This window comes from Podarcis vaucheri, assembly GCF_965113315.1.
Source record: "Podarcis vaucheri genome assembly, chromosome: 2".
NCBI lineage: Eukaryota > Metazoa > Chordata > Lepidosauria > Squamata > Lacertidae > Podarcis > Podarcis vaucheri.
The window spans coordinates 4,075,383-4,101,313 of NC_138760.1; the positions used below are offsets into that span (position 1 = coordinate 4,075,383).

The 25,931-nt window shown below is 46.4% G+C and overlaps 1 protein-coding gene across 5 annotated transcripts in view; it reads left to right on the plus strand.

The window, feature by feature from the left end:
* LOC309523675 (low-density lipoprotein receptor-related protein 1) overlaps positions 1-25,931 on the plus strand; it is a 217,355-nt gene that overhangs the window by 177,672 nt on the left and 13,752 nt on the right. For all 5 annotated transcript variants that reach the window (XM_082207669.1, XM_082207671.1, XM_082207670.1 and 2 more), the window contains 13 exons: positions 1,077-1,299; positions 2,350-2,539; positions 4,005-4,130; positions 4,554-4,694; positions 5,837-5,962; positions 7,893-8,009; positions 9,391-9,471; positions 15,048-15,215; positions 15,791-15,973; positions 16,857-17,057; positions 17,731-17,976; positions 19,184-19,381; positions 24,856-25,060. In XM_082207669.1, the coding sequence (XP_082063795.1) occupies positions 1,077-1,299; positions 2,350-2,539; positions 4,005-4,130; positions 4,554-4,694; positions 5,837-5,962; positions 7,893-8,009; positions 9,391-9,471; positions 15,048-15,215; positions 15,791-15,973; positions 16,857-17,057; positions 17,731-17,976; positions 19,184-19,381; positions 24,856-25,060 (2,205 nt within the window). The remainder of the gene's footprint in view (positions 1-1,076; positions 1,300-2,349; positions 2,540-4,004; positions 4,131-4,553; positions 4,695-5,836; positions 5,963-7,892; positions 8,010-9,390; positions 9,472-15,047; positions 15,216-15,790; positions 15,974-16,856; positions 17,058-17,730; positions 17,977-19,183; positions 19,382-24,855; positions 25,061-25,931) is intronic.

The following is a 25,931-nucleotide window of genomic DNA, read 5'->3' on the forward strand; positions in this document are numbered from 1 at the left end:
CCATGCTCTGCTTGGTTAATATGAATAAGTGGGATGTGCAGGGCCCAAGTAGGTATTTAAAGAGAACATGTTCCTGAGGAAGGGAGGGGAGAGGAGAACCCTGTCACTCAGCATCTTCTAATAGAGAACTTCTGCTCTAGTTGGCATAAATGGGGGGGGGGTGTTAAAGCCATTTGCAAAAGAGTTATTTGAAGCAGCATCTTGTCCCTTCTCCTTCAAACTTCAGAGTGAGCAGGTGGGTAGAGGGAGTGTCTCCCAGCCCCTGACACCACCTGCCCACGTGCTTAAAAGACCCCTTTGTCAAATGCTTGAAGACAGCTGTCTTAAAGCTGCAAAGTGCTGCAAAGAAGCAATCTCCCCTCTCCTTTAAACAAGTGGGTGATAGCTGGGCAGATGAGATAACTTCTTTACAGACCCCTTTGGATAACTGTGTGCCCCCTGCCCCAGGAGACCAAAGCTCTCAGGTTGGGAACCTCTGTGCCAAAAGTGTAGCCTAGTTTGCTGGGTGGTTTTGCAGCTAAATGTAGATGGGACTTTGTGAAAAGGAATGCAGTACACTGTGGGGTTATAGTCTCTCTCTCTCTTTTAATATATTATAGAATGCGGTTTATGTTTAATGTGTTAAAAAGAAAAGAAGAAAATGGAGAAACAAAGGATGCAGAATTTCAGCATACAGTGGTGCCTCGCAAGATGAAATTAATTCATTCCGCGAGTTTTTTCGTCTTGCGATTTTTTCGTCTTGCGAAGCACGGTTTCGGAAAAGTTTTGGAAAAGCTTAAAAAATCACCAAAGTCTTCAAAAACCTCAAAAAAGGCTACCACACCGCGTGCTATGAGTTGCTCCTCGAAGTCAAGTCGCAACTGTATTAACGGTTTTAAGAAAAAGGAAACAAACTTGCAAGACGTTTCTGTCTTGCGAAGCAAGCCCATAGGGAAAATCGTCTTGCGAAGCCACTCAAAAAACCAAAAACCCTTTCGTCTTGCGAGTTTTCCGTCTTGCGAGGCATTCGGCTTGCGAGGTACCACTGTAATTGGTTTTTCTTTTCTCCTCCTCTTTTTTTGTTTTTGATACATAAGGTGGATGTACTGGACTGACTGGGAGGAAGACCCAAAAGACAGCAAGAGGGGAAAGATAGAAAAGGCTTGGATGGATGGCACCCACCGCACCGTCTTCATCACCTCCAAAACTGTCCTGTGGCCCAATGGACTGAGCCTTGATATTCCGGCTAAGGTGCTGTACTGGGTGGATGCATTTTATGACCGGATTGAGATGGTTACGCTGGATGGCACAGAACGCAAGGTCAGTATCAGCTCTGCTAATGCCTCTCACACTGGGGCATATTCCTGCCCTTTTCTTCAGTTACCTACACCTGCCTCCCTCTCTTCTCTGCCCAGTGATTTCATGCAAGGCTCAAGCACCTGTTTGCCTTGTGTCTCTGAGTTGTTTGTAAACTGTATTTGTTCCCTTTCTCTATCTCTGGGCTTGAACCCATATGGAGAGTAATAGATATTCCTCTGACTGCTTTAACAGCTGCAGCATACTAGCAAAAGGCACACCCCTGAAAGTGTGGGAGGATGGGAGGAGTGTAAAATTTTAATTGCTGGAGGTGTGTGCTTTAAGGATGAGGGTATAGCCTCCCAATGGAAGGAAAGGTGGCGGGGTCCCTATAGTGGGGAGATCCAGATTTGTACTATTTTGAAGAAACGGGGCATTCAGAGTGGTGCTTTGGGAGCATCTCAGGTACCATCCAATAGGTTGCGTGTAACTCTATTGTAGCTGCCATAATCACTGCAAAACATTCATGGTGTTTGCCCTTGCAGAGACAAAAACATCTGTTTACCATCCGCTTCAGTTTGCAGCTTGAATGCTGGTGAGCAGTAATTTCCGCATGATGAAAGTACAATGTTTGTAATAGTGCAGCATGGAATTCCATTTGCTGAAATCAATGGACACGATGAAAATAGGTTCAATAATTTCAGTGGGTCCGTTCTGAGTAGAACTCACTGAATACAACATTATATTTATTTATTTACATTATTGCATTTATCACAGGAACACAGGAGGTTTCTTTACACTGAGTCAGACCACTGTATTTCTAGCTCATTATCGCCCTACATCATCTGGCAGCAGCTCTCCAGGATTTCAAGGGCAAGGGTCTAACCCTAACTGAAGATTCTGGAATTGAACCTGGGTCCCTCTGCAGTTGCTCTAGCAGTCAGCTATTGGCCTATGCTGCATCTTAGGTCCGAAAAAGGCATCACTAGAGTGGTATTTGGGTGGTTAGTTAAGAAGAATCACAGCATATCTAGAAATGCCCATTTTTGTCTCTCTTTTTCCCTCCTCATGCAGGTTGTGTATGATGGTAATGAACTGAACCATGCCTTTGGGCTGTGCCACTATGACAACTTCCTTTTCTGGACAGAGTACCGGAGCGGTATCATCTATCGCTTGGACCAGACGTCCAAGACCGTTAAGCTTTTGCGCAATGAGCGTCCGCCAATCTTTGAGATCCGCATGTATGATGCTCAGCAGCAGCAAGGTGCGTGGCAGGACAGGCACAGGATGTGCTGATTTATTGCAACTCAGCCTCCTGCTTTGTCAGCAGTTCCAGCGTTTTCTTCAAAACAGTCCAAGACTGTTATGGTTTTTAGTATCTTGTTGGTTATGATGTTTTCTTAACCTTATCACCAGGCTCTTATTACCCAAAATGTCAGTGTCTCACATGGCTGTCTCTACGATTCAACAGCGTTCCAACCAGCTTCTGCAAAGTATCACATTGATGAACTTTTCCATCACTGTTATCCATTTTGATCCATCAAACCTGCTCAAAAGTTGATGCTGGTCCTTAGAAAGGGTATAACATTAGGAACTTTGACCTAGGCCAGTGATGGCAAACATTTTATAGACCGATATAATAAGCGTCACTTATTTATTCACAAAGTGCCAACATGGCAATTTAAGCTGAGTACTGAGGTTTTAGTTTAGAAAAAACAACATATTTTGTCTTAAAAGAAAAACACAACAACAGAACTTTCAGTGATTCAAGCAACTTGTAAAAGTTTGCATTAAGATGATCCAAACTCTAGCCTGAGCAAGCATTTTTGGCGTTGGCTTTCTGAGTGCATGCAGAGCGGCGGCCGCCATTTTCTGAAAGGGCCCCAGGGGCTGCCCCATGTGCTAGCCCCACTCCCTCGCCCAGCCCCGACCTGCCCCTACGCAGAGTGTCCGGACGGAGGGTGTGCAAAGCCTCAACCTTGAAGCTGGAGGAGGAAGGCAGCTGCTTGGAACTCTTGTCGGTCCACCAACGTGACAATGCGCCTCTGAGCACGTGCGGAGCGCTGCACCCTCCGCACCCACAGTGGAGGCTCCCCAAGGGAAAATGCATGCCCTGGGGGTTGTGGCTCCGTTTTGCACTCTCCAACGCCCCATCCAAGGCGCTTCTACTTGGGCAGAAGTCCCAGAATCCACGCCCAGCCTCTGAAAACAACATGAGCACCTGCTTGGGGACAGCGTCACATATCCGAATGGGACCAATGCCCCACCCGACCCTTCCCTTTGCACCTCCCTGGCTGGCATCCCACACGGAGTGTCTGAGCAAAAACAGCCCTAAAAGTGCTGCAGCAGATGGGCCACTTTGGGGATTTTGGCGCTTTACTGTCCTGCTTGTGAAGCATCTGAAACTGAGGGCCCACCGTAATCATTGCTGGTGCTATTTCAAAATATATGCAGATACCTCAAAAATCTCCAGAGCTAAAACTGTGATTGCAGTTGTATTTGGGGTGGGGAGATAGGAGTTGTGTTGGGATAGACAGGTCCCAGGAGCAACCTGATTAAAGTACAGAATTAAAGAGTGAACTCTCTACATAAACACCATTCTTTCCATTTCCCTCCCACTGAAACATTTTCCGCTGGTCTCTCTTGGTTTTTCTTCCTTCCGTAAGTCACAGGCGTTCTTACCTGTGAAACTGTGGCTCATCTTCTCTTATTCCCTATCCTTTTTGCAGTTGGCTCCAACAGCTGCCGGGTAAACAATGGAGGCTGCAGCAGCCTTTGCCTCGCCATCCCCAAAGACAGGCGGTGTGCCTGTGCAGAGGACCAGATTTTGGCACCAGATAACGTCACCTGCCAAGGTAACAATGTGCAGAACGCAAGTGTGATAGACAAGAGATTTCTAGAGTTTAACGTTCCCTAGTTCCTGTCTGCATCCTGGAAGGTAGCATATATAAAGCAGCTTACTTTGAGATTCCAGACAGTTGTGTCATTAACACCTTCCCAGAGACAGTCTAGCATACAGTGGTCACTTGCAGGTGTTTTGAGTTCTCTGCTACTAAAGTGTCAGGTACCATCTGCAGATAAACACTGTTTTGTTGATAATACTATATGTTGATGATTGCACTGTGGAGCTGTAGTTTATTTAGTTATTTATTGAAACTTCATCAAGCAGACTCTAAATATAGTTTGGCAAAACACCATTTCCCCCTTTTTCCCTTTGGAAAATGCCTCTCATTTAAACTCTCCCACATCAAACTGTCCTCTTTTTCTTCCCTGTCTAGCCAACCCATCCTACATCCCACCTCCTCAGTGCCAGCATGGGGAGTTTGCGTGCAAGAACAGCCGCTGTATACAGGAGCGTTGGAAATGTGATGGTGACAACGACTGCCTGGACAACAGCGATGAGGCACCTGAGCTGTGCCGTGCGTATTTGCTTGGGAACACCAGGGGGCTCTCCTTGACCAGTTCCGCTTTCTCTTGGGTCAGGATGGTCATATACCCTGGGCAGGTCTGCACTCAGCGTATACAGACCGTGCATGCCCTGGCTCAACTCACATGATGTTGGTCAATCCAAAGTGTTTTTTCAGTTGATAGAGAAGTCTTAAATTGAAGGATCGGGATTTGAAATTGAGGTGTGGGAGTCAATCCTGGATTGCATATTTAGCTTTGCGTCTACAGAAACAGACAAAACTGATGGGACCCAGGAGCCTGAAGTAATCCATGCCAGTATTCCATGCTCCTCTTCCTGCCCCGCTCCTGCCTGCCCTTTGGACACTGCCAGGGCCCTGGGCATTTAAAACAAGAGATTGTGTTGCAGGGACATAATTGGCTATCTGATGTAAGATGTAGCATCATAAAACTGTGGAGTTGGAAGAGACCCAAAGGTCATCCAGTCCAGCCCCCTGCAATACAGGAGTCTCAACTAAAGCATCCATGATAGGTGGCCATCCAACCTCTGCTTGAAAAGCTCCAAGGAAGGGGAGTCCACTGCCTCCTGAGGGAGCTTTCATTTAAAAGCAAGTTGCTTGCTCGTATGGTTCCGTAGGAAAGTCTGGAAATGTTTCCACGCCTTTCTCTCTCTTCCCTTTTGCCATCACTAAATCTACGGAAGAGTGGACAGTGAAACAGTGGTTCAGGGACCATAGCTCAGTGGTAGAGTAGCTGCTTTGCATGCAGAAAGTCCCCCATTCAACCTCTGGCATCTCCAGTTATCAGAATCAGGTAGCAAGTGACAGGAAACACGTTTCTATAGCCGAGACTCCAGAGAGAGAGGCAGGGATGAACAACTGATCTGGTATAAGACAGCTTTCTAGGAAACAGAATAAATTGTGTGAGGATTAGTCAATTTATTCAGATCTCACAACAAATGTTTTGAGTTGCTGAATTTGATGAGTTTGTCAAAGAATTTCACATAGCTTTGTGTTTCTGATCTCAAGTATATTACTTTGGTAAGGGAGGAGGGATATTCTTACCCAGTTTCAGATTATTGCAATGTGTGTAGGGGAAAAGAATGGTCTTGAACTTTGAGGTCCTAAGCTAGAACCCACCCTTTGCCACCCTCCAGATCAGCACACCTGCCCCTCGGACCGTTTCAAGTGTGAGAACAACCGCTGCATCCCGAACCGCTGGCTGTGTGATGGGGACAATGACTGTGGGAATAATGAAGACGAGTCTAACTCGACGTGCTCTGGTGAGAGCCCTTATCTTATCCATCAATCACATTTTTACAAAATCCTATCCTTCCTCCAAGGAGCTCAGGTTGCCTTCCTGTCTTATCTTTACAAACACTTACGGTGGTTGTTTGCTGGATGTAGAGTGGGCCCATAGAGTGTAGTGTTAGGTGGTTTAATGCTGTCACCTTTCTGGCCTGTGCTTATATTGTTAACAATCCTTGCTATTTGAATTTTTGACTCTATAATTGCTAGGGGGCAGGCAGATCACTCAAATTCTGTATCAATCAACTTTTACATGTGTTCCTATTTAAGCCTGTTGTGTCCCATTTTTGCATCAATTTGCATGGAATTCTTACCCAGAAAAATAGAAACAGGTATTCACTTTTACAAGGCCTGAGAGCTGCCTTTTAAAATTGATATTCTTTTGCCACCTACTTCCAAGTGGCTAAAACATAAGATGTCTTGACTATTTTATTGCTTGTGTGTTTGCCTCCCTGGGCTCCTTTGGGAAGGAAGGCGGGGTATAAGTAAAATGAATAAATAAAAATGCATCATTGACTGCTGCACTTACTCAAAATAGAGCTGCAAGTGTCACTGGGTGGGTGTGGAAGGGATGTGCCATTACTACTGCTAAAGCTAGTATATTAGAACAGCTGTTTACAATCAACAGTAAACAAAGAAACAAAACAAAGAGTACAGCATCATGGCTTATTTGATACTTATTTGATACTTGCCTTATTTGATGTCACTTTAGCTAGTGTTCTTACACATTTAACTGTCCACTTAAAACATAGGAAAAAGATCTTGATATTTTGAAAATGAATGAACAGTGACCCCTTCTCTATAAATGTATCATTTTGAGGGTTATATTGAACTCCTAAGGCCAGTTTTGTATGTATGCAATGCTATATCATATATAAGGGGTGTGTGTGTGTCATTCTCCTGCTGGGAATTCTATTAATTTCACACACACACCCTGTTTATACTAAAACCTAAGCAGCTTACTAAAAATAAAAATAAAACCTTGAAATTGTGAATAAAAGATTGCTAAAATATGTATTAAAACACTTAAAAGATAATTAAAATCATTTTTCCCCTTAGGTTACATTCATCAGATTAGATTACATGCTATTAAAAATCCATGAACATTGTTATTCCTGGATTTATAAGTTTAAATCTTGGTTCCATTTTTTTCTTGAAGTTGATATTGGTTTGAACCACTGGCCTATTTTCAGACAGTAAAGCATATAATTAACCAGTCAGATTTTGTGCCTTGTGTTTTGTTAGTCATGTTTCAGTTGATGTCATGCAATGCAGTTTTCTTTTCTTAGCCAAGAGTTTATATAATATATGATGGGTTTGGAAGGTATTGAAAAAAAGGTGGATGATAACCATCCATAAGTGTTGTTAACTTCTCAGAAGAAATTACCTGCATTGGCAGCCATAGTTGTCCCCCATACAATCTCACCGGGAGAAATCACACATCATCTTACCCTGTTGCTCCCAGGGCACTTGCTGCCCCATTTTTAACATGTGTGGTAGTAGACCCCAGTATTTTTTAGCTGCTGACACAGCTATTACCTGGTTGGGGTAGCGAGAAAGATATTCTGAAAGGTAACCTCAGACTACCTCCTAGTAATGTAAGTGCTTCAAAAACATGGGAAATCTAAAGGCTAATTACATATCTTCACCTTAATCCAGGAGATGTGGCTCAGGTTGGTTTAACATCAGAATGCAGGGCAACCAGATTCCTCAGCATCCCTGATAAGTGGCCCTTTAGATGCCCCATTGGACAGTGGTAATATGCCATCTCTACAAACATGTTTCTTTTGCGTATTCGGATCTTCCCATTAGCCTTGTTCTAGCTCTCCTTGTGTATTCTGACATTTTCAGGTACCTCCAGTAACGTTGCTTCTCTTATTCATTACCTCTTGTCTCTCCACCCAGCTCGTACCTGCCCTACCAACCAGTTCTCCTGTGCCAGCGGCCGTTGTATACCGATCTCCTGGACCTGCGACTTGGATGATGACTGTGGGGATCGCTCTGATGAGTCAGCCTCATGTGGTGAGTGATGGAAGATGTCCCAGTGTATATGCAGGCCCCACTTTCCGAATGCTTGCTATGCGAAAATCCCCTTATCCGAACAGGAGAAATTACCGTATTTTTCGCTCTATAACACGCACCTGACCATAACACGCACATCGTTTTTAGAGGAGGAAAACAAGGGAAAAAACATTCTGAATGAAACAGTGGATGTATCATTTTTGTGCTTCATGCTGTGGCCACAGACATGTGATCTGGTGGTGAATTTGGGGTGACCCAATCCAAAAATCCTGAGAATCCCTGTGGATCCATGCTTTTTAACCACGTTTTTGCACCATTGCAGCCCCAGGCAACAGTGGGTGCGCAATTTTGGGGGGGCAGGCTGTAGCCATGGGCATGCTATGTGATCTGATGGTGAATTTGGGGTGACCCAATGCAAAGATCCTGAGGATCCATGTGGATCCATGCTTTGTAACCACGTTTTTGCACCATTGCAGCCCCAGGCAACAGTGGGTGCGTGATTTTTTGGGGGGGCAGGCTGTAGCCATGGACATGCTATGTGCTCTGATGGTGAATTTGGGGTGACCCAATGCAAAGATCCTGAGGATCCATGTGGATCCATGCTTTGTAACCACATTTTAAGTGGGGAGGGAAGGGAAAACACAGAAGGGACAAGGAGCACGAGAGGGGTGTGCAGAGAAGCAGCTGGCTAAGAATGCAGGAGAGGGGTATAACAGGAGGAGGAAAGGAAGGCAAAAGTTTCCCCCCACCCATGCACCCAAGCCAGCCAGCTCGCGCTCTCTCTCTCGCTCTCCCACCTGCATGTTTTCCGGCTGGAGCACGGAGAGGAAATAGAAGGAAGGACGCTCTGCTTTCCCCTCTTCTTGCCTGGAGGGGAGGGGCTTTCCCTGCTCTTTGTTCCGTTTGAGCAAACACAGCAACGAAACAGAGGTGGGTGGGCAGTAAGACCCTGAGGCAGAATGCAGGAAAGCAGCCGCTTCCTCTTTTCAGGTTTCCCTTCTCCAGGACGTGCGATCTGATTTTTGCCTCCACTCACGCCAGTCAGCTCCAGGGACCACACATTCGCTCAATAACACGCACAGACATTTCCCCTTCCTTTTTAGGAGAAAAAATCTGCGTGTTATAGAGAGAAAAATACGGTAGTACTCAAACTTTGCTATACATACCACAGATTCAGATATCTGAACAGCCAGAGTTTGCCCACTTCCTAATTTGTTTGTGCTTTGCTGGTCAGTGGCAGCTATTTTGGGGCATGCAGGGAGGGCGGGCTAAAGGGGTGCGGAGACACTCGCTTGAGTACATGCCAGGATACCAACCCTTTAAAAGCATTCTGGACATTGAGATAGATGCTGCTAACACTGTTGTTGTTTTCCCTCTGCAGCTTACCCAACTTGTTTCCCTCTGACCCAGTTCACTTGCCACAATGGCCGCTGCATCAACATCAACTGGAGATGTGACAATGGTAAGTGCCACGTACCTGACTGATAGCCTGCTGTGGTGATTGAAATAGTGAGGTCAGAAACAAGGGGAGGCTAGCTGTGATGGGAGATAGGGGATTATTTAGGAAAGGGAGGGCTTGGGCTTCTTTTTTCCACATTTGCAGTCTCTGCATGGTACCATTCTGTTTGCTTTAATATGCCCTCTGCTCATGTGTGCATGGGGGGGGGGGACTCACCTTCTATCTGATGGTACTAGGCTGTCTGTAGCCTCATGAGCTGCCCTTTTCTCCCCCAAGAAACCCCGTTCAGAAGAAGCCAGTGGGTGGGCAATGCAAGCACAAAACTTCTTGGTCTTCCCATCCTGACTTTCCTAACAAGGACAGGTTTCCTGGTGCCATTTTACAGCTGAGTTAAATGCGTACAGTGGTGCCCCGCAAGAGGAATGCCTCGCAAGACGGAAAACTCGCTAGACGAAAGAGTTTTCCGTTTTGGAGGTGCTTCTCAAAACGAATTTCCTATGGGCTTGCTTCGCAAGACGACAATGTCTTGCGAGTTCCTGCTGGTTTTTTTTCTCCCCCCCCTTTTCTAAGCCGCTAAGCTGCTTATCAGCTGATCCAATCAGCAGATAAGCCGCTAAAAGCCGCTAATAGCGCTAATCCGCTAATCCGTCAATGGGCTTGCTTCGCAAGACGAAAAAACCGCTAGACGAAGAGAATTACAGAACGGATTCTTTTCGTCTTGCGAGGCACCACTGTAATTCCATTCCACCAAGGCATTTAGTGTGAACCAAGGAAGGTTTAGCATACATGGACTTGAATCAGGTTTACCTTAAGCCAGGTGTAGGGAACCTTTGGCCCTCCAGATGCTGCTGAACTACAACTCCAATACTCCTGGAATTCCTCACTTGTAAGAAATCATTATTTTGGTGTGGCAGCATCTGCACTTCAGAGCTCCCTACCTGTTGACATCAAACAGGCACCTTCATTGTGTTATTTTTGCACCTGCTTAAAACATTTTCATTTAAGCTAGCCTATTCAGACACATAGGTGTTGGCATGTTCTTCTTAGTTTACACCTGAGTCTAATTGTTTTAAAAATGTTTTTAATTGCACATTTTAAACTTTTTTATTGATAATTTAATGTTTCTTGTAAACTGCAAGTGAGATTTTTTTTAAAAAAATCAAGTGGTATACAAATTTTGTTAAATCAAAATAAATATAACAGATCCCTGGTCACTGACCATGTGTCAGGGCTGGTTCATATGCAGGTCAGCATGGAGACTCAGAGACTCGAAGTAAAGTTAGCTTTTTATTAGGAGAAATAGCATACAATCAGAGAGCACCACAGGGCATGGCTTGCTCCCAGTAGTGCAGTTGCCAAGACTGGCTGTCTTCCCCTCCTACTTCCCTCTGAAGCTCCTCCTTAACCAGATGTCTTCCAAGCAGCCTTAAAGCCCGTTAGGGAGCCCCCCCCCCCGCTCTGTTTTTCTTTGTTTGGCTACATGTGAAGCTCTGTGTGTCCTTGGAGACAAGGGTGGAGGGGAGCTTAATACTGTGGGACTGGGCAGTCCTTGTGAAACTGCTCCTCCGCTGCACCTGAATTGCTTCCCTCTGCTTCCTGCCCTGCCCTTGAACGGCTTTCTACCTCTGACTCTTCTCTCTCCCTCGAGCCTGTTGCTTCTTCAGCATCCCAGCCTCCTTCCTCCTCTGACCTGTCTTTTGTGTCCCACCACCACTTCCCTGGTTCAGAGCCTTCCTCCTCTGCAGCTTCCCTTGGGGGTTCTTCAGCTGGAGCCTCTCATCACTCTTCTTCGTCCAGCCAGTTCCTAAAACCTTGCTTGCTGGGGCTGATAAGAGTTGCAGTTCAGCAACATATGGGGGACCATAGGCTCCCCACACCTGCCCTAAGTCCTCATCTGCCCATTAATTACATTGCATGATTGGGCTGATCTGAAGATTTCAGTGCTTTGAAATCCCCCCCCCCTAAAACGGTCAAAGATGGAATGTTGGAGATTGATGTGGGATAGGCTTGCACCCCAGTATCATTTCATAAGCGGATAGATTTAGTTTCAAGCTCAGAATCTTAAGGGCCAGATTCACCAGATTCAAGTGGTTAAACTTTGTCTGGATTGTACCACTTCAAGTTGCAGGTATGGGTCTGCATTTTTGAACGCCCCCCCAAAAAACAAAACAAAAAACAAACCCTGCATTTACAACATTTGCATATCAGCAAGAAAGGTCAGACTTTGCCTTCCAACTGAGATGCTTGTTTTCTGTATGCTGGGATCTTTTGGGGGAGGAGTGGCAACAATGCTCCTCTGCACCCTGAAATTGGAAAAAGTCCCAAGAGAAAGAGAAAGCTTTACCACTTGATTCTCCTGACTATGTAAACTGTCTCTATGCAGGACTGTGAGTAGTAGGCAATGGGAAAGGAAATTACCGTATTTTTCGCTCCATTGGACGCACCGGACCATAGGAGGGGGAGAACAGGGAAAAATTTTTTTTCTTGTTCTCCCCCTCTAAAACATGGTGCGTTCAAGGTACATTCACCAGAGCTTGTGGGGCTGGCGGTGGGGGGAAGCGCTGCTTTCCCCCACCCCCAGCCTCAAAGATCCCTGAAGCCTTTGGAGCCCAGTGCCCCGCTGCCCTGCAGAGGTTTGCACGTTCTGGCTTGGGAACAGCCTTGCTAGCCTCTGTAGGACAGCGGGGTGAAGGCACCCCGCTGCCCTGGAGAGGCTTTGCGTGCAGCCATCCCCAAGCTAGAGCAGCAAGACGCTCCGCAGTGCTCCGTCTTCCTGTTCTGGCTTTGGGCTTAGCGGCGCAGCCTGCATTCGCTCTATAGGACGCACACACATTTCCCCTTAATTTTTGGAGGGGAAAATGTGCGTCCTATAGAACGAAAAATATGGTATCCCCAGGTCAGTTGACTATTAACCCTGATGCTATTTTTGTTGATTTTTTTCATTTCTTTTGGAGAGCATGTCTGGGGCTTACTTGTATGTGTCATCTGTGTTTTAAACATCTTGGTGAAGTGCAGCATGTTGTCACCTCTTTTTCTCTGTGTCAATACCTTGTATTTAGGGAAAGTTTGGGACTAATGTGGGTGAGGTTAGGAAGAGAAGAGAGACAAAGCCTATTGCTGCCCCAACAGGGTGGGCTTTGATGATCTTCTGGTCCTTCCCTGACCTCTGACTCTACGGCTGCCATCTAGTTCTGAGGATTGTTGTTCACTGGGATAGGAAAAGAGCTGCAGGGTCAACTTAGGAGAGAAACCATCATTCTACTAGAGCAAATTCTTTGCATGTCAAAGGTCAGTTCCTGTTGAAAAAAGAAGAGTATCAGGTGGCATGTGATGGAACAGCCCCCTCTCTGGCTAAGACCCTGGAGAGCTGCTGTCAGTCAGAGTAGAGAATATTGGACTAAATGAGCAAATAGCCTTGCCTGGTTTAAAGCAACTTCTTAGGTTCCTGTGAGCTCTGGCAAAATTCCTAAACCTAGAACATTGTCTGCATGTTTTACCTTGCACTTAAATAAGTAAAAACGCTAGGAGCTTGCTTGCCTAGTAGACTTAAGCACACACAAGTTCAGATGGATTTTTGGAATGGACACTGAATTTCAGGGAATGGGCCTAGAATATCCATGAAAGGTGCCCCAGAGCTTCAGCCTTCCCCCAAAGTCTCAGGATCACTTTGCCCCAGTCCAGAGAAATAGGGTGTGAGCTCTGTCCATGGCTTCTCATTCCCCCTTTATGACTCTCCTGTTCTGCCTTCCACCCCCGTTCATACTCTGTCTTTTAACATATCTGTACATCACCATTTTCGTATTTGATTTCCTTTTTCATGTTGAGTGTGTGTGTGTGTGTGTTTTTTCACTTTGCCCACTCTTCTGTCTTCTCTGGTTGGTTTCTGTTTCAGAAAAGGATTGTGGGGATGGCTCTGACGAAAAGAATTGTCCAAAAGCTACCGGTTAGTGCATAGATCAACATGCACCACAACTCTTTCCCGCTTTCTGGTCTCTTAAGATCCTTGTCACTTTTCTTCACAAGTCCAGTCACTGCAGGAAAACACAAAGCAAAACTCCCACTTCCTGTCCTTAGTTTTTCTGATGAAGATCATTTGATGTACCCATTCTGCAAATTCAAAGAGCCATTCCTGGCGCCTGCTTTCAGCTATAGTTGTTCACATCTGTATGATGGGAGCTGCTGTCATTACTTCATGTGTCCCTCTGATACTCGGCCACTGCTTCTATTACTCAAGTGTCAAATACTTGTTTTGCTTAGCTGTTGTGATTCAGTCATGCAGCCCTGCCTTACTTGCCCTTGCGTGTAAGTAGGTTCCACTTTGGTGATGCTTCCAGCCTCCAAAGAAGGGGTAGCCAGTGTGGTGCCCTTCCAGATGTTGCTGGACTCCAGCTCCCATCATCAGTACTAATCATTGGCCATGTTTGCTGGGGCTGGTGGGAGTTGGAGACCAGCAACATCTGGAGGAGCACCAAACTGGTTCCTCCTGCCCCAAAATGAGAGAGTGAGAGTGAAAAGCAGAAAGAGAGAAAGAGATAAAAGGGGTGGTCCCACCTCCTGCCACCAGATGGCTCCCACCAGGTTACCTCCAATGAAATGTGGCCCCACACCAACCTTGGATTAAGGCCCATTGAGTTCAGTGCTGAATAGACATGTGTAGGATTGTACCAGGAAGGTAAGCAGGTGAATGCAAGCTGAACTTAAGAGCGCCACATTCTCACACCGTGACGCATATCAGTGTAAATGCTAGTGCATTAGATTAAGCCTGCTGGCAAGCAAAATGGGAGGGGAAGAAGGCCACTCATCCTTTTGTGTACCTCCTTTTGCTCTAGAATTTGGCAAGTAGACTGCAATGACGGGAGGTGGAGAAGCAGGAGCAATGATTTAGATCACCAAAGCCAAGAGAAACTCTAGCGATACAAATGGTTTTGTCGGTCACTGGTTTTGCTGCAGGGAGCGGAAAATTCAATAATGCAAAACAAATATGGAAACATTTTCAGGCTCAAGTATTTTAGAGAAAAGCGTGTCCCCATTTAGAAACCGAGGAGTCCCTTAAAAGCAGCTTCAGGATCTTGAATGAGGTCTGTTCCAAACTGCACATGCACAGACATTCACATGTACACACACACATACACACACCATTGTATACATATAATTTGGTTTCCAAGGTATGAATAGATGTTGCTGATGCCCCAAACCACAAGTAAGATTGGCTCCTAACTTCATCCATTCCCACTGCCCCATGGTGCATGAGGTGATCTATGCAATTTCTGTGTTTTCATTTTTATCAATTTTTATTACTGTTATTATTATCATCACTATTACTACTGCTAACTTTTTAGTTGCTTTACTAGTGGCAAGAGCTCTTGGGACTGTGGGGAGCATGCTTGGCTGGAGTTTGCATGGGATGGGAACGTGCCGTTAGCTCAGACAGTGGGTGCATTGCTGAAATACCTTGAGACATTCCAGCTGCTTGTCAGCCAGAGGGGTCGTCTTCCAGAGGGTGTGTGGGAAGGGTAGCTCCTACACCTGCAGACCTAGGCAGCCCCTGACCCTTCCTTCTTCCTTCCTCCTCCTTCCAGACAATGACTGTGGGGATAACAGCGATGAAGCTGGCTGCAGCCATTCCTGCTCCAGCAACCAGTTCAAATGCAACAGTGGGCGCTGCATCCCAGTGCACTGGACCTGTGATGGGGATAACGACTGTGGGGACTACAGCGATGAGACCCACGCCAACTGCACCAACCAGGGTGAGGAGGAGGAGGAGTCAAGATGAGCCAGGCAGCACATGCCCAGCACCAAGAACATCTTTGAAATTCTGCACAGGCAAAACACAGGCAAAACTTAAATCCTGTGAGCATAGGACAGAGGAAGCTGCCTTATATGGAGTCTGGCCATTGGTCCATCTAGCTCAGCTTGCCTGCTGACTGACAGTGGCTTTCCAGGATCTCAAAAAGGTTCTTTCCTGATCCTACGTGGAGATGCCAGGGAATGAACCTGGGACCTTATGCAGGCAAAACAGATTTGTCTACCATTGAGCTGTGGCCTCCATCCCTGTACCATTGAGTTACAGCCCTTATCTGCTAACTTGGTTTAGCACCACTTACAGAGGTCTGCTGCTTTTTTGTGGTTTTTTTGTGCAGCTTTCCCTCTTTCTTCCCTGTGGTGGTGGTATGGGCCCCCCTCCCTCAACCCATTCAGAATTTGAAACTTATTTGAGAGGGAATCCCCTGTTCAAAACCTACTTGGCAAGACACATGCCATGCCAGCTTCCCTTACCACCTGGCTGGTTTCACATTCTGTGCCCCTGTCATTCCATCCCCAGCCACACGTCCACCCGGAGGTTGCCACACCGATGAGTTCCAGTGCCGGCTAGACGCACTCTGCATTCCTATGCGCTGGCGTTGTGATGGCGACACCGACTGCATGGACTCCAGTGATGAGAAGAACTGTGAAGGTGTCACACACGTCTGCGATCCAAATGTCAAGTTTGGCTGCAAGGACTCTGGTAATTGTTTTGCATTACAGAGGTGGCGCTGAAGGCATCCTCGTCCAGGCAGCTCTCGTGCACAGTTCCAGCACCTTTGGCGAGCCAGTGTGGGGTAGCGGTTGGAGTGTTTGAGTGAGGAGACCTTGGTTTCAATCTCCACTCAGTCCCCATCTCTCAGCCTTGACCAACTAGGTTTGCTGCAAGGATAAATGATGGGTCTGAGGAAAAATGGTGCCTGCTTTCTCCCAGGAGTTATCCTGTGCTCCTAGTTGTTTACTCTTGCCCAAGGTAGGTAGTCTGAGGTCTGCAGTGCCACCATGTAGTTTACCCCCATATAGTCCCACTCCTGTTCCTTCAGATCTTTGCTAGAGACCATGTTTTGTGTTCTCTCATATTCAGAATTGCTCCAGTTCTGTCTACAAATAAGGGTAATCTTGCATACATACCTCTTGATGATGTACAATTCATTGGAGGGGGTGAAATTAGCTGGTTCATGAAACTATTCATGCTCTTGGGCACAGACTTACTGATTGTTTCAGGCATGCAGCTAGGATCCCATGACATGCAGATACTCCTTCAAAGAGCCCTTGCCATCCTCAAATCGCTTGATTCCCTTGCCCTTTTCTGTCAGCTTCTCTGTCAGCTAAGCTGACAACTTTCCCTTTTCTTTCAGAAATTGGACTGTAACATTGTGACAGCTTTATTCCCTGAGTAGCTGGAATGTTCATGAACATTCTGTGGCATCACACCCAACTCAGCCAGTGACCCTCATAATCACTATACTGTAGAGATGCCTTTTTTTTAGTACCTCAGTGTCTTCAGGGGTTGTGTGTTGAAATAGTCAGTTTTGCCAGTCCCCTTCTGGTGTTTCATATATGTTTATTGTCTCCTCTCCTTGTAGCCCGCTGTATCAGCAAGGCTTGGGTATGTGATGGGGACAATGATTGTGAGGACAACTCTGATGAAGAGAACTGTGAGTCCCTGGTATGCAAGCCGCCTTCACATACTTGTGCCAACAACACATCAGTCTGCCTCCCTCCGGAAAAGCTGTGTGATGGCAGAAATGACTGCAAGGATGGGTCTGATGAAGGAAAGCTGTGTGGTGAGTGTGAGGTGGAGAACTGTCTCCAGTCTTCCTTTCTCTAGGAGCACAGTGACCCAGGGGACCAGACTTGCTTTCCAGTTCTCTGTGTGTATGTTTTTGTAGGAAACCAGGACCCCTCAGCTTTGTGCCTTGTTCTGGATCTAGCCGCGACATGCTGTTATCTGTCTGGCATGGCTGATAGGGTGCCAGAACCCCCAGTTGAAATACTGCTTCAGCCAGGTGCTTGCTAGGCAGTTGCAATGTTATACTCTTAACCTTAGGTGCCTATCAGCAATATTGGGATGGTACTTTGCAACCTGTGCTTTACAGGGATGCTGTAAATATTACTGAGACTATGCATGTGCTTTGTGAATGCTCAGAACATGCTATAAAAGCGGAAGGTTTTTAATCTGTTTCTAGAATGTTTTTGATTATATGGTTCTTGAGTCTTTTGCCACCCTGGGCTCCTTTGGGAGGGTGGGCAGGATGTAAAATGAATACATAAATAATAAGTAGTGCTCCGGCCTTCTTTAATTTCATCATCTCTTCTTATTCAGTCACATCAGATGGTTCACCACCACTGTGGGCCCTGGAATAGGCAATATGCCATAGGCAGGGCTGTCTTGAACAACTTGGGCATGTAGCCAGATTTCCCTTAATGACTCTGTGGTTTGTTTCTGATCTCCTGTAGACCTCTGCTCTCTGAGCAATGGGGGCTGCAGCCACAACTGCACGGTTGCACCAGGTGAGGGCATTGCCTGCTCTTGCCCCTTGGGCATGGAGTTGGGTAGCGACAACAAGACCTGCCAGATCCAGAGCTACTGTGCCAAGCGCCTCAAGTGCAGTCAGAAGTGTGAGCAGGACAAATACAATGTGAAGTGCTCTTGCTACGAGGGCTGGATGCTGGAGGGCGATGGCGAGAGCTGCCGCAGCATGGGTAAGTAAATAACTCGATGGAACTTGCATGTCAGTGTTCTACCTGTTGTGTAGGACAAGGGTTGCGGAACAATGGTATCAGGTTCTCTCTTTTTTAAAAATAATTTTTATTAACAGGCCAATCACATCACATTGTCATATCACATTAGTTCCAAATTATGCAGCCAAATTTTAAATTTTGTTGGGGATGCCCATACATCAAGCTCGGCTCGAGTCCAAAACAGCATCACTTATCTTACTGCTTTCATTAAACCGCCACCCTTTAGGTCCACCTCTGTGGTGTCCTCTGTCCAGGATATCTGCTTCTTTTCTGCCCTGCAGGCAGACCTGGGCAGCCCCTCTGTGACAATAGCAGCACCAAGCATCTCACTTGCAACACTAGGGCCTCTGTTGAACAGCAGGGCGTTGTTAGATCGGGGTGGAGGGGAGGGGAATGTGGCCTGGTCCCTTGAACCTGCTTTGTATGCATGGCGGATATGAGGCCTGTCCAAGGTTCCTGCCTTTTTGCTAAATTAAATGGAAAAGGGAGTCCAAGAGGAGTGGGGGGTGGGCAAGTGGAGTGAGGTGCACGGGCGGAGGGAGAGAAACGAAACTTAGTGTATTCTGGCAGCCAAGAAACACAGCAATGTTCCTGTCATTTGGGGACTTGCCCTCATTCAGCAGTGTTGCAGTTGGCAGGCACAAGAAAGGCTGCTCTGTTTCCAGTGCCCCAGGAAGGAATGGAATTGCGAAAGTAGGGAAGGAGGGAGGGAGGGACAACAAGTTTGTTTTTTGGGTTTTTTTAAATGATGCATGTTCTTCATTTGCAATAAGCCATGATTTTCCTTGTAATGATGAAGGAAAAGCTAAGTGGCCCATCATGATAGGGCTCTGGGAATTTGAACTTGGGACATGAGTAGCAGAGTGCAGCCCAGCAATCCCTTGTTCACATATCTGTCAGTACTATTGATAATGACTTATGATGATGATGGTCGTGATTAAGTCTGCAGTCTAGCTCATGATGGGCATGAGCAGATCAGAGATGAATTCAAAGGCTGAAAGAGCAAAGTGGAGGAGGAGGAGGAGGAGGAGGAGGAGAAGAAGAATAAATTATTGGAAGAAGTTTCCAATTCCTTATTGAAGTTACACCAACCCCGTTCTTGTGCATTAGTTCTAAAACACAAAAGTGCAATGGCACCAGTAATCCACAGTCCTCTCTCAATTTTCAGACCCCTTTAAGCCTTTCATCATATTTTCCAACCGCCATGAGATCCGGCGCATTGATCTGCACAAGGGGGATTACAGTGTCTTAGTGCCAGGCTTGCGGAACACCATTGCCCTGGACTTCCATCTGAACCAGAGCTCCCTCTACTGGACGGATGTGGTGGAAGACAAGATATACCGGGGAAAGCTGCATGAGAATGGAGGTGAGTGCTTGGTATAAAGAAAAGGGTTGCCGAAGCCTTGTTGTCTTCCTTAAACTCCCCCTCCCACCCAAAAAGAAAAGTATTCATCTTAGTGTGAGCTATGCTCACAGCCCACCCTTATCAGGATAATACTTCTTGGTTCTCTTCATGGGCAGCTGCCCCCCCATCAAGTCAATCAATAAATATACCTAACTAACTGAGGTTCTTCCCCCCTTCCCACATAAATCCTGGCTACGCCCATGGTCCTCTTGGTTTGAAGTCACAGATTGTATCATGAGGAAGGAAGGAAGTGTCCCACGGCTGTCTCAGGTTTAGTCTGAAATTCCTGCCTTTTGTTTGTTTACTTTTTACATGGAGAATCTAGCTGGGTTCATTGCCAATGCCTCACATTTCATTGTTTTCTGAGCTGCCCTCTCCACATGATTTGTGGAACTCTAAAATAAAATTATTAAAATTCAACAGCGGAGTTGGTGTGGTAAGGTATTTTTGACACTTTTCCTGGCTACTGTGCCTTTAGTTAGCAGCTTCTACCTCTTAGGTGCTTCCCCTTCAGCACAACTTGTTGGTCAGTTCCTCTTCCCTTGGCTAGGAGGGGGAGCAATTACTCCTTTCCTTTCCTTTCCTTTCCTTTTCCTTTTCCTTTTCCTTTTCCTTTTCCTTTTCCTTTTCCTTTTCCTTTTCCTTTTCCTTTTCCTTTTCCTTTTCCTTTTCCTTTTCCTTTTCCTTTTCCTTTTCCTTTTCCTTTTCCTTTTCCTTTTCCTTCCCTTCCCTTCCCTTCCCTTCCCTTCCCTTCCCTTCCCTTCCCTTCCCTTCCCTTCCCCTCCCCCCTCCCCTCCCCTCCCCTTCCCCCTCCCCCTCCCCCTCCCCCTCCCCCTCCCCCTTCCCTTCCCTTCCCTTCCCTTCCCTTCCCTTCCCCCTCCCCCTCCCCCTCCCCCTTCCCCCTCCCCTTCCCCTTTCCTTTCCTTTCCTTTCCTTTCCTTTTTTCTTTGTTTTTTTTAACATTGTAAAACAGCATTTTTATGTAATGAAATAAAGTGGTTTCAGGAGCTCTATTCAGTGAAGAAGGAACAGGGGAAATTGCTTAACTCTTTCCTCACCAACTTTTTTTTCTCCCCCAATCCTTCCCAGCATTGCATATGTGTGCCTTGCAAGGGTAAACAGGCATCTGAAACATTGCTGGTTGGGTGGGATTTGGGAAGTGGCTTTTTGGAGGGGGATTTGAAGCAGAAAATCAGAAGGCAGTAAAATGTTCCATGTCCCTCTGCTACATTGCTCAGAATCTCCCTCATGATACCCCCCCCCATGGATGTCAGGATTTCATTGCACATACAGCAATGCCTCTTAGTGGGAGAGAAGTGCATAGTTGCCAACCGTGAGGCTGGGCAGGGTGGCTGTCCCAGTGCAGGCTTCTGTTCTCTTCATGGAGTAGGAACAACTTGCCTTTTCTCTGATTTTAGAGGGGATGTGCTGCTCTCCCTTGACCCTTTGTTGCTCTAGGAAGCAAAATCTCTATCACTTTACTAATTAGGGGAGCTTCTAGCAAGCTGGGAAAAAATATTTTCTGCTTACTTAGGATGAGCATAAAGGAAGGGCTCTTCCTTGGAGTAGCCCTCATCTATCAGGAGAATTTCTCCAAGTGCCACTTCGTAGGAAATCAAGGCAAGTCAAACCTGCAAAAATGGGGATCAAATGGAAAACTGTGTTTGAAAGATTACAGCTTTTTAACCTGCCCATTCATTCATTCATTCATTCATTTGTCCTTGGCTTCAGGCTACCAGTTTAGAAACAGACAACATAAAAGGTAACAGAATTGGGTGGAGGAAGGGGAAAAAGCCAATTCAGGCACTTATACTTACCGTATTTTTCGCCCTATAGGAGGCACTTTTCCCCCTCCAAAAATGAAGGGGAAATGCGTGTGCATCCTATGGGGCGAATGCAGGCTTCAGGAAACTATCCGCAAGCCTTGGGACTTCCCGCCGGGCTCCCAAGGCTTGCGGACAGCAGCTTGCAGCCCGAAACCCGGGGAGCGCAGTGGAGCGCGCCGCGGGTTTCGGGCAGATATCCGCAAGGACCACGGGAGTTCCGCTGAACAAATCCAGCTTCTCCTCAAACTTTTTTTTTTTAAAGAAGATCTCTCTCAGTCTTATTCCAGAGAAAATGCTATACAAGTGCCACAATTTCAAAGAGTGTTCTTCTACAGTGGGCTCATTCCTGATTTTGTGTGTGTGTGTGGACCAGTGGCGTAGCGTGGGTTGTCAGCACCCGGGGCAAGGCAAGTAATTTGCGCCCCCTAACCCGTGGATTTGCGCCCCCTAACCCGTGGATTTGTGCCCCCTAACCCTAACCCCCAGATGTTGCACCCGGTGCGGCCGGCCCCCCTGCACCCCCCACGCTACGCCACTGGTGTGGACAGAGCTTTGAAATCCAAACGATCAGGGAGTATTGGCACTCCTGTGTCAAAATACCATTTTCTGAGCAATTGCTGAGGTCCTGCCCTATAACAGGAAGCTTCTCGTAATGCTCAGGGAAGCTGAATAAATAGAGAGGTAGCAGGCTGAGTCCCTGTGATGGGAAACAAATGCTCTTGGGGTTGATTAGATGAGCGTTTCTAATTTGTGGACAGTAATTGGCAGCCGGTTAACTTGGGGCACAGCAGGCCTTCGGTTTCAATCCAGTTCAATGAGACGTTATCCTCAAACAAGGCAGGCAAGTGTTACTAAGTACATGTGTGCGAAGGACAGGACTCTCTTAACCTGGAACCCCATAGAAGATTGACCCTCCCCCCACCATTGTCTTTTAACTCCCCAGGCTAGGGACAGTTGGCAGCTCCTTAAAAAGCACACATTAAGCCACATCTCAAAGATGCATTGAACAAGCACACCACAAAACACTGTAGGAGACAACTGTCTCCAGCTCTAGGAAGTAGACAGGAAGGTGGTCATATGTCATTGGTTCTCTCTGTTGCGGACTCTGCTGGTTGCAGCCCTGTTTATTTCCAAGAAAGCTCACAGACCTAGTCACCACAACCTCTTTACATCTGTGAACCCTCAGGATCCCACAGCATCAGGCATGATCCAGCTAAAACATGGTCACATCTTTTCTTCCTGCCCCTTTATTCAAAATTATTTAGAGGGCAGCAGGGGGGAGGCCAAAGGAATCCTCCCCTTCATTTTTGAATGGCTGTCTTTTTTCTCTGTGATATGTTCGGCATATCTGCCCATACGACACATGGTGGGAGCCCTGTGGGAAACTGGGACGTGTGGAGAGGGCTTTGGGGAGAGAGCAGCTCTTCAGTGTCAGCCGGTCCCTCTGTCCTCTGCACTTCTCTTGCCTCTGTGTTGCTGGCCTCCTATAAGCTGCAGCATTCAGTCCGCTTGTTAATGATACTGTCTTTCTTTTAAATGCTGATCATTATGTGGGAGTTAATTAGCATTCCAGGAGTTTCCTTAATTGTAATTACAGCCTGACAGTTGCCTCAACAAAGAGCGGGAGCCTAACCTGATTAGTGCCTCCAAGCGGCTGATGATTTCAGATAGGTGGAGACCTCGGGTGGCAGTAGGGCACCAGGGTGCAGCTGGGGGGGGGGGGTCCAGCTGCAGGGAGGCAGACTCAATAGAAATACGAACTGCCACCTTTAGCTTGGCTGTGGCTTGCTAGAAAGTGACAGCCCTTTTGGTAGGGAGCCTGGTTTGATTAGCCTGCCCATAGCCGTCTCTCTTGTTCTCAACAGCTGCATCTAAAATGATGTCTTAGCCTTCCACATTGCCCAAGGCTAGGATATATATATATATATTTATTTTTATTACCTTTCCACCCCACCTTTCCTCCAAGGACCTCAAGGTGGCATACATGGCTCTCACTCCACGATAGCCAGCCACGGCACCACTCAGGTTCAATTCCTGACCAGAGTTTTGAGTGAGTTCTGAGTCATGCTTGCTGGAGGCCCAATACGTATGCATATGTTGTGTTTTATCCCTTGGCTGCTGCATTGAACGGAACTGTGCACACATGCGTATTTGTAGCTGAAGCCTCATCTTAGTGAAATGGGAACAGATGGCAGCTACCTTAGAGAAACTGCAGTTTTACCCTCAGGAAGGGGTTTTCAAATTGTGGTCTGTGGACTACCAGTGGTCTGCAGGCTTCATTCAGGGTGTCTGCAGCATTCATACTGATTTTTAATTGTATTTTTATTGCTTTTTCTTACGTTGTATTTTATTGCATTACACTTTGAATTTTATGGAAAGCGAATTGTAATACAATTAAATTAAATGTAAGAAATAAAAGAAGCAATAAAAATGTAGTTAAAACCATACAGCATCTAGCACATGGCAGCACAGCTGCTGCAGTAGGCAGAAACATAAATATGTGCTGTACCATGACCCTCAGCAATTTTCAAGTGGTCAATGCAGGAAAAATGGTTTGGGAGCTATTGCCCATGGGGAAATACTTACTGTATATAGTTAATTAAAACATTCCTACCCTGCTTTTCAGCCAGTAAGTCTCTCAGAGCAGTTTATGTTAGAATAAAAGCAATCAAAATTGCAATCAAAACTACTTGACACAGAGGAAAAGAGCATGTGGAGGGAAGAGGAAAGCATTAAATATTGTGTTTGTTTCTTGCAATGAAAACTTTAGAATCAAATCACACAACAATTATTCACTTGGCATTTGGGAAGAGAGCCAGCAAATGAATTCCTGAGCCGATTCTCAAACATCCCACTTGGAACAAACTCAGAGGCACGCGTTGACAAGCTCTTTTCTAGAATTGTTGATGCTTTTTGTTATAGCTGGATAAGTACAGCTATGTATTTTCTCTCTGCCACAGATTCCCTCTGCCCCATAGCAGATCTTACAGGGGGGCAAAGGCCATGTTACACATTTTTATTTTCCTTCAGGAATAAGAATGTGAGAATGACTGGATCAGAAATGGCTGAGAGACATTGGAAGATGACATTTTTAAGGGAAATGCATTAAAATGTAAAAGGCACTGCCAGGGAGGGTACTTCTCTGCCCACCATAGTCTCCAGTAATACTCCTTTACAAATATCCTAGTAGTTGTAGTCCTTTAGGCCTGTCTCAGTCTCCTGCTGCTATACCTTTCCAGCGGGTGGAGATAACAAACAACCCCCCTCCCCCCGAAAAAGTCATCAAAAGGCAAACATTGGATTTGGAGCACAGCATGCAAACCTAGCTAGTAAATAAGGAAATTTGGGTTGGAAACAAACAGCAGATGGCACACCTTCTGGAAGTATGGGAGTCTGGAAAGGACTGGCCACCAAAATAAATGGGATCAGTTGCAATTTGAGGGAGAGGTAAGGCTGTAGGTTGAAGAACAGGACTCCAAGTACATGGTTCAGAGGGCTGCAGAATGGTGAACAGCAGTTTTAACCATAAAGGTGGAGCTTGACTGGGAATGGCTGGTGTGAGATCCGTAGTTACTGATTGCTTCTGTGTTCCTCCCATCTTTCTCACAGCCTTGACGAGCTTTGAGGTGGTGATCCAGTATGGCCTGGCCACCCCTGAGGGACTTGCTGTGGACTGGATTGCTGGCAACATCTACTGGGTGGAGAGCAACCTGGACCAGATTGAGGTGGCTAAGCTTGATGGGACCATGCGTAGCACTTTGCTGGCTGGGGACATTGAGCACCCTCGGGCCATTGCCTTGGATCCACGATGCGGGTATGGTGTTGAATGGAATGGGGCTGAGGTGGGGGATGGGGTCAGAAATGTTGCTCTCTCCCTTGGGTGCTCTGCCACAGCTTGCCCAAACAGATTTGGGCAAAACCTTTCTGAGATTCGCTGGTAGTTCGTAGCCCATTATTCCGTGCCTTTTGCTGGGGGGAGCAAGTAAACGAAGTCGTGAAAATGTATGGAGGTCTAGGACAAGACTGTGTGCATTCATTTTATCTGAGGGCTGCAAAAGCATGTACCTTGGTTCTCGAATGTATTCCATTCCAGGAATCTGTTCGACTCCCGAAACTGTTCAAAAACCAAGGTGCGGCTTTCGATTGGCTGCAGGAGCTTCCTGCACTCAGTCAGAAGCTGCATTGGACGTTTGGCTTCCAAAAAACGTTCACGAACCAGGACACTCACTTCCAGGTTTGCGACGTTTGGGAGCCAATCTGTTTGACAACTGAGCCGTTCGAGAACTAAGGTACCATTGTACTGTCAACATTGGGCACTGCCTTGTCCACAGAGAGAATATCTTTCATTTGTCTGTCGAAAGAATTCTGTGATACTTCACACCAATTATCTGAGCTTGTCTCTCTTGATGATGGGGGCTGGGAGTGAGCGGAGTTAATATCTCTGTGCATAAAGGTGGTGAGAACACTCCTGAAATAAGGCATGGCCCTTTTTAACAACGCCCAGCAGGGATGTTTCATGCTGTTCACTTTTGTTCCCCTAAAGGCTGCTATGGATAGTTGGAAAGGATATTAATTGGTGATTGATAATCAGTCTCCAGACAAGGGCTTAGTATCTCAAGGCGAAAACTGCCAATATTTCAGCTCTTGTAGAATTATGGAAGCCGTTTAGGCCCTGAGCCTGGGCA